This window comes from Sciurus vulgaris, assembly GCF_902686455.1.
Source record: "Sciurus vulgaris genome assembly, chromosome: 11".
Taxonomy (NCBI): domain Eukaryota; kingdom Metazoa; phylum Chordata; class Mammalia; order Rodentia; family Sciuridae; genus Sciurus; species Sciurus vulgaris.
The window spans coordinates 23889040-23909114 of record NC_136472.1 but is presented as its reverse complement, the minus strand read 5'-3'; the positions used below and the strand labels follow the sequence as shown (position 1 = coordinate 23909114).

At 35.1% G+C, this 20075-nt stretch overlaps 2 protein-coding genes and 1 pseudogene across 3 annotated transcripts in view; all 3 read right to left on the bottom strand.

The window, feature by feature from the left end:
- The window catches only part of LOC306639796 (olfactory receptor 4A5-like), a gene marked incomplete at both ends in the record, with an annotated part of 343811 nt that overhangs the window by 175270 nt on the left and 148466 nt on the right, over nucleotides 1-20075 (bottom strand). The window lies entirely within an intron of this gene.
- On the bottom strand, nucleotides 2223-3158 carry LOC306639018 (olfactory receptor 4C15-like; the record flags this gene model as incomplete). Its single annotated transcript, XM_079102461.1, has 1 exon — nucleotides 2223-3158. The coding sequence occupies one exon, from the start codon at nucleotides 3156-3158 to the stop codon at nucleotides 2223-2225; it is 936 nt and encodes a 311-aa protein (XP_078958587.1).
- Nucleotides 11868-12679, bottom strand: LOC306638481 (olfactory receptor 4C15-like; annotated as a pseudogene). Its single transcript has one exon. The product of its transcript is annotated as an olfactory receptor 4C15-like (transcript).

Here is a 20075-nt window from a genome sequence, read left to right as displayed (position 1 = left end):
GGTAGATGCTGGCTTTGTCAGCCTAGAAATATTTCCTGTAATCTCCAGGGAAAATGAAGATGTGGGGACTTTATGTTTCCCAAAGCAACAAGCCCAGGTCTGACCCCACAGATGACTCACTACAGCAGCTCTCCATTCATAAGTGCCGAAACTCGGAGCACTTCTCACATACTATTCAGCTCCCAGATCAGCTAAGTTATTTACTTATTTTCTGATACGCAGATGTTTCTATACCAATTTTGTTCTCTATGTCTCTTTTTCTTCCCTTTTTGTCACCACCTTCCCCTGCATGACTCCAGATGTGCCAGTATAGGAATGGTCCAGTGTGCATTATCTCCCTCTGTTCTAATAACCAGAACCTCTGACAATCTCCAAATATCTCACTGTCCAATACTGAACTTCACTGCATTCCCTTAGTCACCTGCCTTATGAGAAGCTCCTCTCCAACTGTTTCAGTTTTGAATAGTGGAGGAAATGAGAATACTACCAGAGTTCTACTCAGCCGTCTTGACCTCCACCCAAAAGAAAAGCACTGGAAATATGTATTTAAAATATTATACTGAGGAATGCAGAAAGGTTAGAGAAAGGAGGGAGAATAAGAGTAAAAAAAAAAAAATGTCATTTTGAGCAACAGCCAGAAAGGAAGAACAGCAGGGCATTAGATAAGGAAAACCCCACAGTCCAAAGGGGAAACAGATCTATGGCTGGAATAGACAGTAGTTGGGAGGGAGAACCATTGCAAGATTTACAGTACAATGGTGATTTTTATCTGACTTAAGAGGTAGCAAATAAAATTCCTGAATCAATTAAATTATAAACCAGCTCTCCATTAATTTATATTTTATATAAAATATATAAAATATATTTCCACATTTTATATTGATATAGTGTTTCTAACTAAATTAATGACATTAGCCAAACTTACACTAACTCAACAGATATAATGCTAAAGATAAATACATTGGAATGAGTGTCACCATGGTTTGGCAAAAATCAATATTGAAAATGGAATGTAAAAATAACTATTATAGCCAGGATTCTTCAAAATTCTGATAAGCAGGCTTGTGAGAATAAAAAAAAAAACATGTAATATTGGGTAGATGTCTTTCAGTACTTATTTCTTGAATGAATATTATATCTTCTCTACACATGTATATCATTACCTAAGTATATAATATGAGGTTGGGAGTTAAAATGATAAAATGTGTTTGTATTCAAGTGCATGATGGATTAGATATGAATCTGTAGTGGTCTCTATAACCTGTCCTGAATAATGTTTTATTTTATGCTATTTCAAATATTGGATTCACAGATCCATAAATTAATTGACCCAATGATATCAGTTCCTTGTTTCTCAAGCTGGATATTAGAGATACATGAACTACTTAATGAAGAGAACTGTGTGAAAGGAAAGAACATGAAGCTACCCCTGCTATGAGAGGACAACTGGTGGAGAAGAAAGGGAATGGTGGACAGGGGCATTGGCATGCCTAAAGCTTTGTGACACACCTGGTCTGCAGATCCACACATTTTCCAGTTGGTGTTTTAGACCCAATCTGAACACCTCTCGGACTTATCCCAAAGAGCAATGAAATATTTTTATATTTGGCTATGTCTCTTCTTAGGAAGAAAACTTGTGTATGCAATCTTCTACTTTCAAACTAGCATGGATGATTATGAAAATAACAGAAAAAGTCAGTATTTTTGCCCACAATACTGAACAGCCATTTTATTAGTGTTGATGGGCTAGGGGAAAATTGAAATTTCTTTCTATAAATGTATTTATTCCAGAAGCCACATGTCAACCTGAGAGTAAACAACCTTAACTACTAGAATGACAATTAAGATTTGTCTAAATTTGAATGATCTCTTTAATGATAATTACTCAAATAAAATTATTTTCAACTGGCAACACAAACACAAAAAATTTAATAATCAAGTAAATAGAGATGTAATCTTTCAAAACTTTCTTTTACTTTTTAGATTCATTCTTTCTTGATTAGATTCCAGGTAAACATAAAAATACACATGTATGGACATTGACCTGCCAGTTCAGATTAGACACCTGCTGTAAAAATGAAAACATCATCTTTGACTACTCAAATGTTTTTTTTTTTCTATAGAAGTGTATTACCTCTTAATATGTGCTGAACATCCCATAAAGTTTGTCTATGTCCATTTAGATTGCTTTGCTCTTTACACTATGTTTTGAGTCTAATATCTTATTTTTCATCAGAAACTAACACCAATCTCTTCCACATTTTCCTTATAGCATTTTTCATTTCCCTATTTCTGAAAGTATAAATCAAAGGATTGAGCAAGGGAGTCAGGATGGTATAAAATATTTCCACCACTTTGTCAAAAGAGAAGGCAGAAGGAGGTCTTGCATATATAAATATACATGGGACAAAGAACAAAACCATAACAGTAATATGGGAGCCACAGGTTGACAGAGCTTTCCTCTGCCCTTCAGAGCTGTGTGTTCTTAGGGAGAACAAGATGACACCATAGGAGACAAGCAACAAGCAGAAAATTATCATGCACATAAACCCACTAGTGGCAACCACCAAAAGACCTAGGATGTGAGTGTCGGTGCAGGCCAGCTCTAGTAATGGATACAAGTCACATATGAAATGATCAATGATATTGGGGCCACAAAAGGGCAGCTGGAAAATAAAGAGAATCTGGATGATAGAATGCATGAAGCCGCCTGTCCAGGCCACCCCCACCAGAATGCCACAGAGCCTCCAGTTCATGATGGAAGAGTAGTGTAAGGGCTTGCAAATGGCCACATAGCGGTCATAGGCCATGGCTGTGAGGATAATCATCTCAGTGCCACCAAAGAAGTGTTCAGCAAAAAGTTGAATCATGCATCCTTTATAAGAGATAGTTTTCCTTTTATACAGGGAATCCACAATCATCTTTGGGGTGATGGAAGAGGAGAAACAGGCCTCCAGGAAGGATAAGAATGCCAAGAAAAAGTACATGGGGGAGCCCAGCAGTGCAGGGCTACAGACGATGGTCACTACAATCAGTATGTTGCTCACAACAGTTGCAATGTAGACCATGAAAAACACAATGAATACTATTTTCTGAACAGTTAGATTCTGTGAAAGCCCCAGGAGTACAAATTCACTTACAAAGCTTTGATTGGGCATGATGTCCAAGGAAATGGTGAACATGAAACAGTTATCTTTGAAGTTTGCAATTTTGATACAGATTTGCTTCCGACCCAAGTAGTTTTAGAGTCATCAAGTATGTCAGTGCATCCAAATGCACTATTGTCTTCAGTGCTTCTTTTATGATTGAGAACACAATTTAGACATTTATTGAGGATAGGAGCTGGAGAACAAGCAGAACTGAAGTGGTGATATAGTATTCATTACCTTGTTAGAGCATCTATAAAGATGAATGAAATCATCCTTATATGGTAGAGAAGAATAATATTGGTTTTTAATCTCAAAAGACAGGTTTGATTATTTAATAGTGGCCTAAGGAGATCATTGGGAAGCATTCACCTCCCCTCCATAATGAAGAGATGAGGACTGTAGCTGTATTATTCATTTTTGCCTTTGTTTTGGGAGCTGGCATGGGTGACTACTAGCCATCTCTGATCTGAAGACCCTTAAGCCTACAAGAAGAAAGAACATGCAATTGAAGTGGTAGTTGTAAAGCATGGATACTCCTAAAAACTTTCTTTATGGTCTAAACTGAATTTGGTCTTTTCAGGATTCAATTTCTTCTTAATCAAAGTGAAGGATCTATGAGTACCAAGTGATAGAGAACATATCATAAGGCTACACTAAATGTGTCGGCTCTTTTTAATTACCTCATTTAGACATTAGGAGAGAATTTTACAAAAACAATGCCTACCTCCAAGTGTTGTTATAGTGCATAAGTGAAATAAGGAAAGGGGAGCCATTATACAAGACTCACTGCTCAGGGAACATTCTAGGATTTATATTCTTGTTTCATTGACAGGAAACTCATGCTTCCAGGGCTTAAGTTCAAGCAAACACCAGATGCTTGATCTGGAATTTTACACAGAATATCTGTCTCCATGCCAAGTTCTTTCACTGGATCACTCAGGAAAGAAGTAGGAATTTCTCTTTTCTATCAAGGACTTCAGTGCTGGGGTGACTTTTCTAGAGTTTCTATCCACCTGAGTCATTACATGTTCTGATTCATTAATGAGAGTGCATCTTAGTGAAGTAATGAGAGCAAGGAATGAGGACTCAGAAGGTGATGGCCAATCAGTTACATATGCAAATAGGCAACCACCATTGCTCAATCTTAAGACTCTATTAATCATTTTCCAATAACTTTTACATTTGGTTCTAATCAAGTATAATTCCCCAATATATTCATGTATAGCTCTCAAATTTATTTCCCAAGTTCATTTTGAGTATCATATTTGGAGACTTGAAAATGTTGCTTATAATAATGTGCTCTTACTAATTACAGTTTTTATGTACTCTATGAAAAGCCAGTTACCTTTTCCACTGAAAACTTTTCCATGAGTCATCTAGACAATTGTTCCAAAATCTTACTTAAAATTTTGTAAGCCTACACTTCCCTGTAGGTTTAATTAGAATGTCTATCAATAGGACTCCTGTGGTGATCAGATTGTCCCTGCAAATAGAAAGTTGCTGCAGTCAGAGAACAGGGGAAGGTCATGTGCAGTGAGAACAACTGCCACAGCCCCTGACCCAGAGCAGAAATGACACCATGGTTATTCTTAAATCCTGCCTCAGATGACCAATGCTGATAAGTGTGTAACTCATCTTCAAAATGTATTTTAAAATGAAAAAATATGTATTATTTAGCAAGTAGCAGAGAAGAAAATTATCTATGTAATTTTCAACACATTTAAATATATTTGGTAAACCTCAAATACATCATTGTAGCCCTCAGCCCTACATGCATCCATTCCTGTTTCAGATACATTCATTGTGCAGAGAAAGCCAAGTGGACAGGAGATTAAGAGGAAGACAGGCCCTATGTTAATCTAATAAATAAATCTTGACCTTTCACTCCTTTTTAAGGATGTTTTTTAAGTAATGCAATTTTAAATTCTAAATATCCACTAAATATAAAACACCAACCTACTTATTTGATCAAATTAGGAAATTTCTTAAATTAGTATTAGAACATTGGCAACTGAGAATATAATGTGCTGATGGTTTTGATCACAAGGTCTATCATTTTAATTTTTTTGAAAGATAATTATCTTAAAGGCAATAGATAATTCTGTATTGAATCCTATAACAGTTTGACAAGGAGAAAAATTAGTCAAATATAAGCTTACTAATTAGTTAAGAGTAAGTTAGTATACATTATTATTTCATGTTCTTGATAAATATTTCTATACTAATTTAATATGACAATATTAGCAGAAAGTGAGTAGTACACAAGATATTTCCAAACTATCTTAGCAATTTTTCGTTTACCTAAACTTACCCTAATAATAACTAATTTTTAAATTCTTTCTGTGTTTGCTACTGGAAAACTATCAATCCCAGTGAAATCAATGAGGAGTCATGTGTCATTGAAGAAAGTAGCAACCTCCCACCTCCTTGAGTCTCAAATAAAGGAATACTCATCAACTACCTGACCCCAAAGAGTTATAAATAACATGTTTTTCAAAGGATAAATTGACAAAATGACATTAAAAATTTGCATGAGCAGTATTTTTAAGCACTGCCTATATATCCAGTGTGAGATGAAATTGAATCCCTTTAAAAAATTAATCTTTTTAATTCCACTATTTTAAATTATACCTCTTAAAATAGCAATGAATCTGGTTCATTCATCTAACTCTTCTGGAAAACATATTGGTACATAATTTGAGAATCATAAACATGCTAGTAATTTTGTACTAGCAACCTCAACCCTAAACATTTATTCTGAAAGTTAAATGAGGAGAGGAAGTTTTACATTGGAATATGGTACAGAGCCCTGTATAATGGAGAAAAGGAGACATATAAAATATTCAACAACAGATGGTTGCTGCAAATCAGATGGCTACATATTAACACCATATGATGTATCTAAACTGATTAAAAAGAGTTGAAGCACTTTTACAGTAAGCTAAAAGAAAAGCAATAAAATTTCTAATAGTTTAGCTTGATAGCATTGGTATATTGAATATAATTTTATATCTTGAAGAAAATACATAAATGAGAGAAACTTTTAAATTGCAATATGTATCTAGTTATGGTTTTGAGAATATTAAAATAGATCAGAAGTTTAAACAAACAATACCAGATTTCCAACAATCTAGACTTCAGCAAAAGAAGGCAAAGTTAAGGGAGATTTATTTGTATAGGAAGAAATAGGTGGTTCACATAGAATAACATAGAATTTATACCAAAAGTTTGACTATTGCAAACTTTCCATAAAAAGCTGTCCCATGAACAAAACCCTCCCTGTCCTGAATGCCCTAATTTCGATGTCAATTTTAAACTGATTCTCTTATAAGCAGCAGCTTATTCCATCCGTATTTCTCCTGGAATATTCTGTGGTCTTTCTTTTCTTGGTTCCCATACTATTGAATATGATGAAGCTGTACCTGAAATTTTTAGGGCCCCTGACCTTGGGAAGTTTACCTCACTGTGTCCCACTACCCACATTGTCCACTGCTCCCTTCCTATTTATTTTAGCAACAAAACTAACTCTATCACCAATTGTTCTGAAAAAATAGAATTTATGTTTCAACTTAAAAGTGCATATTTTCAAAACTAAAAAAGGGGTTAGTAGTGAAGTTGTTATTATAAGTAGTGTTTTGCAACTATATTCAGGCTGTAAGTTTCAGATGTATGTATATAAACGTGTGCATCCATTTTACTATACCAAGTAATTATTGTTATTATAAATTAAGAGAATGGATTAAAGTCCTATTTGTAATTACCCTTTTGATAAGATACTCAGCCCCCATATTTTTGATTCAGGATTATTATTCATCTATAAAATATTTATTCCTTATCTATCTAGCTAAGCATATTCATGCTTGTGACCAGCTGAGAAATATATTCTTTTCAAGTGTTAATGCATTTTCTCTGTCATCATAATAACCCTAAATATCTCATTATCTATACACTTAATATTTCTGAAATTTGAAATAAAATATATTTATTTGTTTCCAACTTTGACATTTCTTATGCATGCATGAGCCTTCTTACCTCAGTACTTTAGCTTATTTTAAAGAAGACACCAAGTCATGTGACCTAGCTCTAAAGCAGTTCAGACATTCAGTCACTTAGACTTTCCTGAACTATTCTGAGGAAGGAAATTAAAGCAGTTTTTCTTTTTTTTTTAGGTTTAAAAAAAAAACATGTTTAATGTCCTTGTTTTCATTCAATTCACAATAACTACCAAAAAATTTAAAAGAAAAAATAAGATTCTTTGCTTTATCACAAATACATCAGGACTCTGAGAATATGGGGGGGGGGTTACAATTTGCATATGCTTGGGCAATTTGGTTTAAATTGCTGAAAGTGAATAAGAACTAATGTACTATGGATTTTACTTGGAGAGCATGTTCAGCTTAATGCATAAATACATATGTGCCTGTGTTTGTTCACAATTTTCTGTGGCTGAGCAGTAAATGCAATGTAAACTGGACTCAGTGACTTGAATCTTTCTTTCTTCCTTTTAATGTTCTTCCCTGTAGTTATATTCTACATCAATAATTGTGGATGATATAGTAGTACTTGAATTTACCATGTTTCTACCTGAGTATACTTTATACAACTCAGAATTTTTTTTTTTTTCATACCAGGGATTGAACTCAGGGGCACTTAACAACTGAGCAACACCCCCAGTCCTTTTTTGTATTTTATTTAGAAATCGGGTCTCACTGAGTTGCTTACTGCCTTACTATTGCTGAGACTGGCTTTGAACTTGTTATCTCTTGCCTCAGCCTTCTGAGTCTGTGGGATTTCAGACATGTACCATCATGCCTGGCATAAAATTCTGCTTTTTGGTCTTAAACCACCATACAGGGAGTGCATTAGAGGATAAAGAACAAATGAAAATTTCTTAAAAAAACAAAATGTTGTAGAAGAACCAGGACAAAAATATGAAGTTGTTGTTTTTCTAACTTATTTGGCTCTAGCTTGAAGATGAAGATCTAAACATAGCTCCAATTTTATAATATTTGAAAGAATAGATTCTCCCACCACCTTTCCCTGTCAGAAAGAAATAATTGAATCACTTAAATAGCTGATGTTATTATCAAGCTCTATCTTACAGGATCCACATGTATTATTTTTTTCCTTCACTATCAATGAGCTTGATAATATAATGTCCATTAAAGATGAGAGTCTGATAGCCACAATGGCTAAGTAGTTAGTCCACTAGGCACAGTTATTGATAGTCCTCGGCACTGCATTAAACTTGATACCCAGACCACAGCACAAACATTTTTAAACACTGCTTCACAATATGAAATCTCTCTGAAAAGTGTAAATTATAAATCTTACCACATATTGATTCCCTGTAAATTCTAATGATGGTCACCCCCTATTCTCTATGAAGAAAATTCCATTCAGTGATGACTAGAATGTGAAAGATTTTTCCAGTTCTTTCTCATACATATAAAATGAGGGTGGCAAAGCCTCTCTGGTAGTCAAGGTGAAGAACATTCTCAGAGTTTCACAACTGTGGTCTTAAACATGGTCTCAGGAAAACAAAAATGAAGAAGTTGGTTTTCTTCTTGATTTCCAAGTGGAATTTAAAGAGGTTTCCCTGAGAGCTCATGACCCTGCAGAATTGCTTCTCAGTTCTCCTGGGGTTTGGAACTTTTCTATTAGCATGATTTTCATGACAAATTTCATGTGCTTTTTCATTTGTTCAAGTGTTTACAAAGCTTTATGTCCCCCACCATAAAAGACTCCCCTGTCCCTTTTTAAACTCTTCTGTGTTTCTATGTGAAGATGCATTCACTTTCCTTGATGCTCAGGAAAGGAACACTGTGCATGAAGGGACAGAATATAGGGACCGATTGTAAAAGGAAGGCAAGATGCCAGGGTACTGACTACATGCAAGACTGAGATCTGAGACAAGGCAGCATCAATCCACCAGGACAATGTGTGTTGGTACTAGGACTGGGGCAGCAACATGTGCTTGTTAAAGAGACACATTTCTGTACACACATGTTATGTGTAACTTTTGTGTTACTCAAATTGTTAATTGTTGTGTTTTCTGTTTTCCCCTATCAGAAACTGATTTTGAGATTATATGACTTTAACACGGAAAGCACAATTTTGGAGATTAAAATAATTTTCTTTTTTTATTTTATTTGAAAATAAGTTACTATAATTCTGTTGTATACAAAAAAAAGAACATAGTTGTTTTTTAAAACTGAAGCTTGAAGGGAAAATGGGACATAGCACCTCAGGCCCCTTTTTGGTGGGACCACACTATAAGATTTACTTCTTTGTACAGTCTTTCTATGAATATCCTACCTTTAAGAATAACCTTCTTTCATTTTTACTTCAACATCTTTCATTTATTCTCTTACCATATTTTGTGAAGCAAGATGATATCCGTTCTATTTGGTGCTTCAGCCTGAACTAGGAGATAGTCTAGCAGAGAGCAAAATTCCAAAAACGAGAATTTATAGAAATATTAAAAAAATAATGGGAACACTCTGAGCCAAAAGCAAAAAACAATATATGTTATTTTCAGCGAAAGCCATATGAGGAAGGATAATCAGGTAATGAAATAAGGAAAAACCCACAGTGCAAGGATGGGCAGATATCCATGGTAGGAATAAACAGTAGTTTGGAATTGGGGAACAGTATAAGATTTTAAGCAAAATCATGATTTTATCTGACTTGTGATGTAACAAAATATAATTCCTAAATAAGTTCATTCTTTAAACTTGACATCACCTATCAACTTCCTTCTGGTTTCTAGTTTCTTAAAATTTTCACATTTTATATTGGCATTATGTTTCTACAAATTATTTTGATAACTAGAGTAACTATAAGACAAATTACTATAAACAACGGTTACATTGCCAAAGAAGTAAAGATATCAGAATGAATTTCACCACAGTTAGGCAAAATCAGCATAGAATAGAAAACAAAGCTAAAGCAATAACTCTGGTAAAGAGATTTTTGAAAATTTCTGTTAAATAAATTAGAAAGGATGAAAACCTTATGTAGATATCGTTCACCATTTATTTATGCTTCTGCTGAATGTTTTGTTTTCTTTACTCATGTATCATTACTAGAGTACCTAATGAGGGCTTCAGAATTAAAGTGAAAAATTAGTCTATTTCAAGTTCATGAATCAGATGGGAATCTGTGCTGGTCACTGCCATCAGTCCAGAATAATGTATTATGTTATAGTATTTCAAAGTTTGGATTTATAGATTCTTAAAGTAACTGAGGCAATTAGAGCAGATCCTCATTTCTTGAGCTAGCACTTAGAGATGAATGAACTGGTTAAAGTTTGTAGAGATGAATGGACCTCTGTGGCATGGAAAGTACATGACACCCCTACTTTAAGAACAGACAGATGATGGAGAAGAAAAAAGTAGTGAAGGACAGGTGCACCGGAATGCCTAAACCTTTGTCATACACCTGGCCTGCTGCAGATCATTCATACAGAAGACCCTACACCTTAATCCCACAGGGATTTACAACAACAGTGAAATCTTATCTATCTCCTACTACATTTACTCTGGGGAAGAAAACTATTATCATTAACTCTTGTACTTTGTGTCTGGCCAAAGAAAAACAGAAATATTTAACATTTTTTTTCCATGTTACTCCATAGGTATTTTATTAGTGTTGATGGGCTAGGGAAAACTGAATGATTTTACTGTAAATAGATTTATTCCAGAAGCCATATTGCTACCTGAAATCAACCAACCTTCACTATGAGAATGACATATAAGTTGTATAAATTTGAATGATCTCCTTATTGACACTTGTTGAAATCAGATTATTTTCTCTTGGGTACAGAGAGCCACAAAAATAAAAATACCAAATAAATTGAAATATAATCTTGTTTTAAAGTTCCTTTTACTCTCTGGTGCCACTGAACTTCCTCTTTAGGGCTGGGAGGAGTTAGCTTTCTACAGTCTCAGTTGGTCCTGGTTTTGTTGGTTATGCTATATGTCAATTCCCTTTGTACTTGAATAAGAAATACTCATTGTTGAGACCCTCATGAAATCTGCCTCCTCTTACTCTTCAAAGTTGATTGATATGAGGTGGTGCTGACTGGAGAGGAACTCACCTTAGGCAGGCATCTCTGGGTCATCAAGTTCTACCTGTCATGAAATTCAAGAAAGACTAAGCCTGTACAGATGGTAATGGACCCACCTTAAAGAACAGGGTCACAGCAAACAGGAAACCTACAGTGAAATTTCCACTAATGTTCTTCTGAATGTCCGTCCTGTGTTCCAGTTGATTTTTCTCCAGCATCACTGGGATCAACAGCCTAAATCAAAACTTCTTACTTGAAAGACTGAACAAGCATCCATCTTTAATTTCTAAGATACTTTGGCCATCCCTCCACAAAATTTTTCAAAGCATGGAGTCAATGGACCACAGTCTGAAATGTATTTTTTTTTCATTTAAAAATTATTAGATTTTAAGGAATCATAAAATGCAATTATCTTCAATTTATGTAATAAAGATTGACTTGCCACCTTAAGTGGAGACCTGATAAGATAGTGAAATCATCTCCAGTCCCACAATATGACTTTTCTATAGAATGGTGTTACCACTTTAGAAATAATGAGGGTCCCATCAAGTTTTTTGTTTAAGACTATTTTGAATTTGTTACTAATTATATTATTTTTATAAAATTTGATAATTTTTTTAGTCATCAGAAACCACCACCAATCTCTTCTACACATTCCTCATGGCATTTTTCATTTCCATATTCCTAAAAGTATAAATCAAAAGATTGAGCAAAGGGGTTACATGGTATACAACATTCCAACCATCTTGTCAAAGGAGAAGGCAGATGGAGGCTGTGCATATGTCAATATGCATGGAACAAAGAACAAAACCACAACAGCAATGTGAGGTCCACAGGTGGACAGAGCTTTCCTCAGCATTAGCACTGTGTGTTCTCCGAGAGCAAGATGACACCATAGGAGACAAGCAACATGGTAATATTATAATCCAGAAAACCCCCTGTTGACAATCACAAAAAGTGCAAAGATGTAAGTGTCGGTGCAGGCCAGCTCCAGTAATGAGTACAAGTCACATAAGAAATGATCAGTGATATTGGGGCCACAAAAAGGCAGCTGGAAAGTAAAGAAAATATGACTGATGGAATGCAAGAAGCACTCTGTCCAGGCCACCCCCACCAGAATGACACAGAGCCTCCAGTTCATGATGGAAGAGTAGTGCAAGGGCTTGCGAATGGCCCACATAGAGATCAAAGGCCATGACTGTGAGGATAATCACCTCTGCCCCACCAAAGTAGTGTTCAGCAAAGAGTTGAATCATACATCCATTATGGGAGATGATTTTCCTTTCATAGAGCAAATCTGTAATCAACCTTGGGGCCATGGTAGAGAAAAAACATGCATCCAGAAAAGACAGGATCACGCCAAGAAGAAGTACATGGGGAAGCCCAGCAGTGCAAGGCTAAGGACAATGGTCACTAAAATCAGTATACCGCTCCCAAGAGTCACAATGCAGACCAACATTTTCTGAACAATAGTATTCTGGAAGAGGGCAGCAAACTTTCATAGAAAGACATATGGCATTGGTACTGGGATAATTAAGATTTCTTATTGGAGAACACATATGTGTATGGGGAGATTTATGTGTTAATCAAAATGTAATTTTTTCTCTCAGAATTTGATTTTTGAGATTCCATGATTTTAAATTTTAAATCAAAATACTAGAGGTTAATTTTTCACTTTTCACTTTTTCCTTTGTATTTTTGCCCCTATTGGTTTGTTGTGAGTGTACATAATAGTTGAGTTCATTTTGACATAATCATGTGCCAATAAAATTTAATTTACTCCATCTCAGTTCCCAGTGTCCTCCTTTCCGTTTTCCCATCCCTCCCCATATTCTCCTTCTTCTACTTTAGGGTCTACCTTTCATTCATCTATGTACATTTAATTTGCGAAACAGATATACATAAAGGGGGAAATCACTGTGGTATGTTTATATCTGCAGTAGTGTAATTTCATCAAATTCATTCTGCATTTCCTCCCCTTTCCCTTCACTCCTTTCTCCCCCTCAATCTCCTTCTACTCCACTGATCTTCTTTGTCTTTATGGTATCCATCCCCCTGCTCTTGTTTCTATGTTAGAGAAAACATCTGACACTTGATTTTCAGAGTCAAGCTTATTTCACTTAGCATGATATTCTCCACTTCCATCCATTTACCACCAAATGCCATACTTTCATTCACTTTTGTTGAGTAAAATTCATTGTGTGTATAGCCCAGTTTATTATCCAGTCATCTGTTTTTGGTTATCTGGTCTGGTTCCATAATTCAGCTATTGTGAATTGTGCTGCTATAAACACATGTGACTGTATCGCTAGAGTATGCTGACTTCAGTTCTTCCGAATAAAAGTAAGGGATGAGATAAGGTGGGTCATATGGTGGTCCAATTCCAAATTTTTTGAGGAATCTGCATACTGTTTCCGGAGGGGTTGTACTAATTTATATTGCCACCAACAATGTATGAATGAGTGTACTATTTTTCACCAGCATATATAATTATTTATATTCCTGATAATTGCTATTCTGATTGGAGTGAGATGAAATCTCAATATAGTCATGATTTGTATTTCCCAAATGCTAGGGACACTGAACATTTTTTCATATAATATTTGGCCATTTGTGTTTATTCTTTTGAGAAATGACTGTTTAATTCTTCTGTCCATTTGTTGATTAGGGTGTGTGTGTGTGTGTGTGTGTGTGTGTGTGTGTGTGTGTGTGTGGTGTATTAAGCAATTTTTTAAATTCTTTATATATTTTGGATATTAATCTCTTGTCACAGGAGTCCCTGGCAAAGATTTTCTCCCATTGTATAGGCTCTATCTTCATGCCATTTGTCAAGCCTTTTGCTGTGCTGAAGGTTTTTAATTTGATACCATCCTTCTTATTGATTCTTGGTTTTAGTTCTTCTCTTTGGGGGTCTTGTTAAAGTCTTGAATCCTGAGGCAATAGGTATTTTTGTTCTAGCAGATGCAAAGTTTCTAGTCTAGGTCTTTTATCCACTTAGATTTGACTTTTGTACAGGGTAAGAGTTAGGGATCTAGTTTCATTCTTCTTCCTATAAATATCCAGTTTTCCCATGTCTATTGGTTTAAAAGGCTGTCTTTTCTCCAACATATATTTTTTGCACCTACTTCAAGTATGAGATGAGTGTGCCTTTGCGGGTTTGTCTCTGTGTCTTCACTTTGTTTTGATGTAATACCATGCTGTTTTTGTTATGATAGTTCTATATTATAATTTGAGATCAGGAATTATGATTACTCCAGTATTTTTTTGTTTTGTTTTGTTATTGTTGTTGTTTTGTTTGTTTGTTGGGGTAGTGGAAATTAAACTCAGTGTCACTAACCACTGGACTACATCCCCATGTATGGGTGTCAAATTTTGTCAGAGGCTATTTCTACATCTATTGAGATGATCACTTGATTTTTTATCTTTATTCTATTTATGTAGTATATTACATTTATCAATTATGTTATTCTAAAGATTTTTGTACCCTGGAATGTAAACAACTAGTTCATGTTGCATGATCTTTTTAAGGCATAGTTGAATTTGATTTACAAATACTTTTTGAGGAATTTTTTCATCTATGTCCATCAGTGCTATTGGTCTGCAGTTTTCTTACTTGAACTATCATTATCTTTTTCTGGTATCAAGGTCATACAGGCCTCATAGAATGAGTTTGAGAGCAGCTCCTCCCTTTAATTTCAGGGAATAATTTGAGATCTATCTTTAAAGATCTGGTTAAATTAAACTGTTATTTGGTCAGACCCTGGGCTTTTTGGTGGTGGGACTAGAAAGGATAATTTTGTTTTTAATTTTTACAGACTGCATTTTTGATTCAGTGTACAAACAGGGGGTACAACTTTTTGTTTCTATGGTTGTGCATGATGTAGATTCATACTATTTGTGTAATCATACATGTATATATGGTAATGATTTATAGTTGGTCTATTTAGGTTTTCTATTTCCCTTTGTCCCTGTTTTGATAAATCATATGTGTCTTGAAATGTGTCTAGATTTTACAATCGATTGGAATATACATTTTCAAAATATTCCCCAATAATTCTCCGGAAAAAGTGGTATCTCTTATACTATTCCCATTTTTTCTCTCCAATTTTATTGATTTGAGTCTCCTTTTAGGTTTTGGGTCTTTCTTTTCAGTTTAGCTATGGGTTTATTTACTTTTTCAAGCCGATTTATGTTGCATTGATCCTTCTTTTAAATTCTTTCAATTTGTATTTCATTTGTTACAGCTCCGGTGCTTATTACTTTTTCCCTTCTACTAGTTTCAGAATTGCTTTGTTATTTTATTTTCTGAGACATTAAGATACATCATTAGGTTTCTGATTTGAGAGTTCCCCCTCCCTCCCTCCCTCCCTCTCTCTCTCTCTCTCTCTTTCTCTCTCTCTCTCTCTCTCTCTCTCTCTCTCTCTCTCTCTCTCTCTCTCATGTAGGCACTCACAACTTTAAACTTCCTTCTTTTCCTTCTTAGCATTGCCTTTTTTGTATCCCAGAGATCTGGATGTTGTGTTTCCATTTTTGTTTAATTTTGAGTATTTTTGATTTTTTCTCTTAATTTCTTCAATGATCATTAATCATTCCAAAGTATGTTGTTCAATTTCCATGTGTTTTCATAGTTACAGTAGTTATTGTTTTTCTAATTTCATTCAATTATGATATGAAAAATCCAAGAAATTATTTCAATATATTTTTGCAATTTGCTAAGGGCTTGTTTTATCATCTAGTATAAGATAAATTGTGGAGAAAGTTCTATGGGTAGCTGAAAAAGTTATATTCAGTTGTTAGTGGATAAAATATTCTGTAGATGTTTGTTCAGTCCAATTGATCTGTAGCACAGTTTAAATATAACAGGGCTCTGCTGATTTACTGTCATGAGAGAGATGCAGTGATATCCCCTATTTTTATTGTATTGAGAGACTATCAGTTCCATTATATTCAATAATATTTAATGAAATTTTGTTCCTCAATATTTGAAGCATAAGTATTTACAATCATGTATCTTTTTGGATTATAACCTTTACTTATATGTAATGACCTTTTTGTCTCTTCCGAATACTTTTGACTTCAATTCTGTTTCATCGGATATTGGAGCAGGTACTTTTAGCTCTTAGATTCCACTTGCATGGAATATCATTTTCCATCCTTTCACTTCGAGTCTCTAAATGTGTTTGCCTGTGAAATGTGTTTATTGGAGATAAGATACAATAATTGAGCCTTGTATTTCAATATGATCTGCTAGTCTATATCTTTTAATTGGTTAATTAAGATTATTCAGTTCCATTGTTATTATGGAGAGGTATGTGTTATTTACTATCATTTTGTTTTACTTCTAATTTTTTAATTACTCCTACTTATCATTTGCTTATCTATGTTTCTAATATGGTTTATTCTTTCCCATATTCTCTCAGTGATTTTTATCTTCCTCTTCTGTGTGTAGAGTGAAATGCTGGCTTAGTGATCATGAATTCCCTCAGTTTGTGCTTATCTTTCTTTTTCATTCAGTTCAGAAGAATAGCTTTGCTGGGTATAGTATTCTAATTGGCTTTTCTTTTCTTTCAAGGATTGTAGTACATCACACTATGCCCCCTTGTTCTTTGGATTTTCTTCTGAGAAAGCTGCTATTTTTCTGGTGGGTTTGCCTCTCTAAGAGGTTTGGTATTTATCTCTTGAAACTTTTAGAATTCTTTCTTTCTTATGAATTCTTGGCATTGTAATATTCTATGTTATGGAGAAGTTGTTTTCTTGTCCTATTTGTAGTTCTAAATGCCTCCAATAAAGGTATGTCCATCTCTTTCCTGAGATCAGCTGGAAAGAAAATTTGCTATTATTTGTCTGAATAAGTGTTCTATATCATTAGTCTGTATCTTCTCTTTCCTCAAAGCTTGTAATTCTTTTTTTTTTAATTCCTTTGGTTTAGAATGGACATCAAACTTGACAGTGTCATAATGCCTAAATACATACTAATCATTTCTCACAGAATCAATATTTTGAAATATTCATTTATAAAGTTAATAGCTGTCTTTGAAATTAAGCAATTCACTGAAAACTTATTTTTTCCACAACATTCACATGTGATTATTGCTAAAAAATAATATGTTCCCCCATTTTTTCAGTGTTGATCTGAACATAAAACTTAAGATGAAGGTTCTAGTATGAATTTTCTATTTAGCCATATCACCCTGAGCAAGCCATTTAAGATCTCTGCCTTCAAGAGCAATAGTAATCTTAACTTTTCTTAACCTGGCTTCTAGATAAGCAGACATAAGATCATGTAGTAACATTTTTCTAAAGTCATTAATCACAAATAAGGTGAAATATGTAAGATTTCTTTATCAGTATCAGCTATTTTTTAATATTTGACTGATATTTTTATAATTTAATTAAAGTAAAAATTGCAATCATTTAATACTACAAAATTCAATGGTTATACAGGTGGAGTAAAACGGTTAATCTAGTCATAATAATAAATTCATTCAGTCAAGTATGACTACAAGAGGCAAAATCAAAAACACATTTAAAAATTACTGAAATTTCTCCTTGACAAGGTACTTAGTTATATTCTTTCAGGTTCTTCCAGAGTTGAAATGAGCTAGGTATCAGAAGCATGACCAATGTGTCAGATTTGGTTACACACCCTCTGAATGGCTCTGGAGAGAAAGGGGAGGCAGCATCCCAAACACTGGGTTCAGCATTGATGTGGGTTGTTCTGGGTTTGTTTTATCCAGGATCAGGGACTTGCTTAAAAATTTGCAAAGCTCAGCCACTGTAGACTATATATCTAGTATTCTCCTCAACTTCCTCTCATCTGGAGTGAACATAGGTAAATTTAGAAGTTCAGTAGTAGCCCTATCAGCCAGTACTCTTATAGCTGGGTCCCTCTCTGGTGCAGTTAGAAATTTTATTTGCTTTCGCATTTCCTTGGTGTACAGTGTGAAGCACTAATAACTGGGTTGATCAAAAGACTTCACCTAATCTTTCTCTTGTACAGGTCTAGATGATTTCAAAAGCTTCATGGTTGCCCTGGGAACCTGTGAGTCCTCACTTATTGCAGAGGAGCCCATGCAACAATGTCCTCTGCCTAGTGGAGCCCTCTCAGATGTATGTGTTGGTGATACTTTGTGTGCATTCAGAATCCTTCAGTTTGTGAGGACTAGCCTTCATACATGGATAGTGGATCAGGCCTATCTCTCTTATTCTTGCTGGGCATTGTGTTTTGCAGGCTTTAGACTTATAGCAAACACACTTGTACAGGGAACAGTTCTGGTTTTTCTCACAAGGATTTCTTGGTGAGCAGGAAGGATTACTGTGGACTCAAGTTGATAAAAGAGGAGGACTCAGGTGGCTCTAAAAATTCAGTGACTGATCTGGGAACCCATGGGCCCCCTTGTATTGAAAAGAGGTTGGTGTCAGGGCATCCCCTAAGCAGCAAGCAGACTGAGTCTGGTCAGACATGGGAAGGGCCCTTAGTATGCACTTAGTTGTCTTCATGTGTTAGGAGAAGCATTGTGCTCCTGGGCAACAGATTGGGCTTTGCTCTGTTCCCTCTGTTGGGCAACAATTTTTGCAGACTCTAGGCTTTCAGTGACTCCACTGCTGAAATTGTTCAGATGACTTCATAAAAGCTCATTCCTCCATGATATTATTTGCTGTTATCTTCAGAAGAGATGAAGATGCACAGGATTGTTTTCCTACCATGAAGGCTTAGGGATCCCCAATGAGATTGTTTCCTGCCACAGTTCCTCATGTATGAATGGAAAAGTGGACTATTTCACACACAGTGCTATGCAGTTTTGGGTTAAGCAGAATCCAGACTGATTGCCCCTTTAACATGTTTTCTGTCATAATGTTGTCAGACATGTCTCTCTTTCTTAGTGTGACCCTTCCTTCTAACCTGCTATTGGCTGGGGTGCCAGTTAAGACCTGATCAAAAATGTCTCACTCTTTGTTCTAGTAACCATAGGCTCTGAGTTTCTCAAAGATAGCTCTAAAAGTGATGGGAAGTGGTTGAATTCGGTGTATATGCTACAAGTTGATTCCAGATGATTTCCTGATAGACTGGATATTAGATGTGACACAGATCAACCAAATGTGCCATTAATTGACAGAAAATGTTGTAGGCAGAATAGGCTTGGGGATAAGTGTAGATCCAGGAGTACATCCTTGAACATGTTCATTTTGAGAAAATATCTGTCCCAGGGAGAAGACCATAGAGAAAGTTGGATTTCCACATCATAGCATCGAGAAATGATTGTAAGCTGGAGATATTAATTTGAGAATTTTAGTCTCGTTAAGAGAGTATGTCAGAAAAACTCATTTAAAAATTGAAATGGATTTTATTTCGTAGGGTGAGAGATGAGCAATGGTTATTCAATTTAATAACATAGGGATCATTTGATATTTTTCCACACAGACTTTCAGAAAGCCTTAGATAATGAAGCATGATTTAAAAGTGCTTGTAGATTAATAGAAGAGGAGATGAGAGGCAAGCACTACAGAAATCTCTTGAGTTTTGCTGCAAAGGAGAGGACACAGGGTAGTCAATGACACGGGGTCATGGGAAGATTTTTTAAGATAAGAGATCACTTGTTGTCAATTTTCCCCTTCTCCATCAACACTAATAAAATGCCTACTGAGTATTGTAGGCATAAGTACTGAATTTTTCTGTATTTTCTTTACCATCCATGCCAGGTTCAAAGTAGTAGAGTTTTTTGATGCCACTGCTCTGTTTTAACTTAAGGATACAAATTAGAAGAAATAAAAAAAGTTAAAAAAACAAAACAAAACTAAACAAAACTAATACCATTGTCTCCCAGGGCCTGGCCTGCCTTTCCCCTCTCACCTGG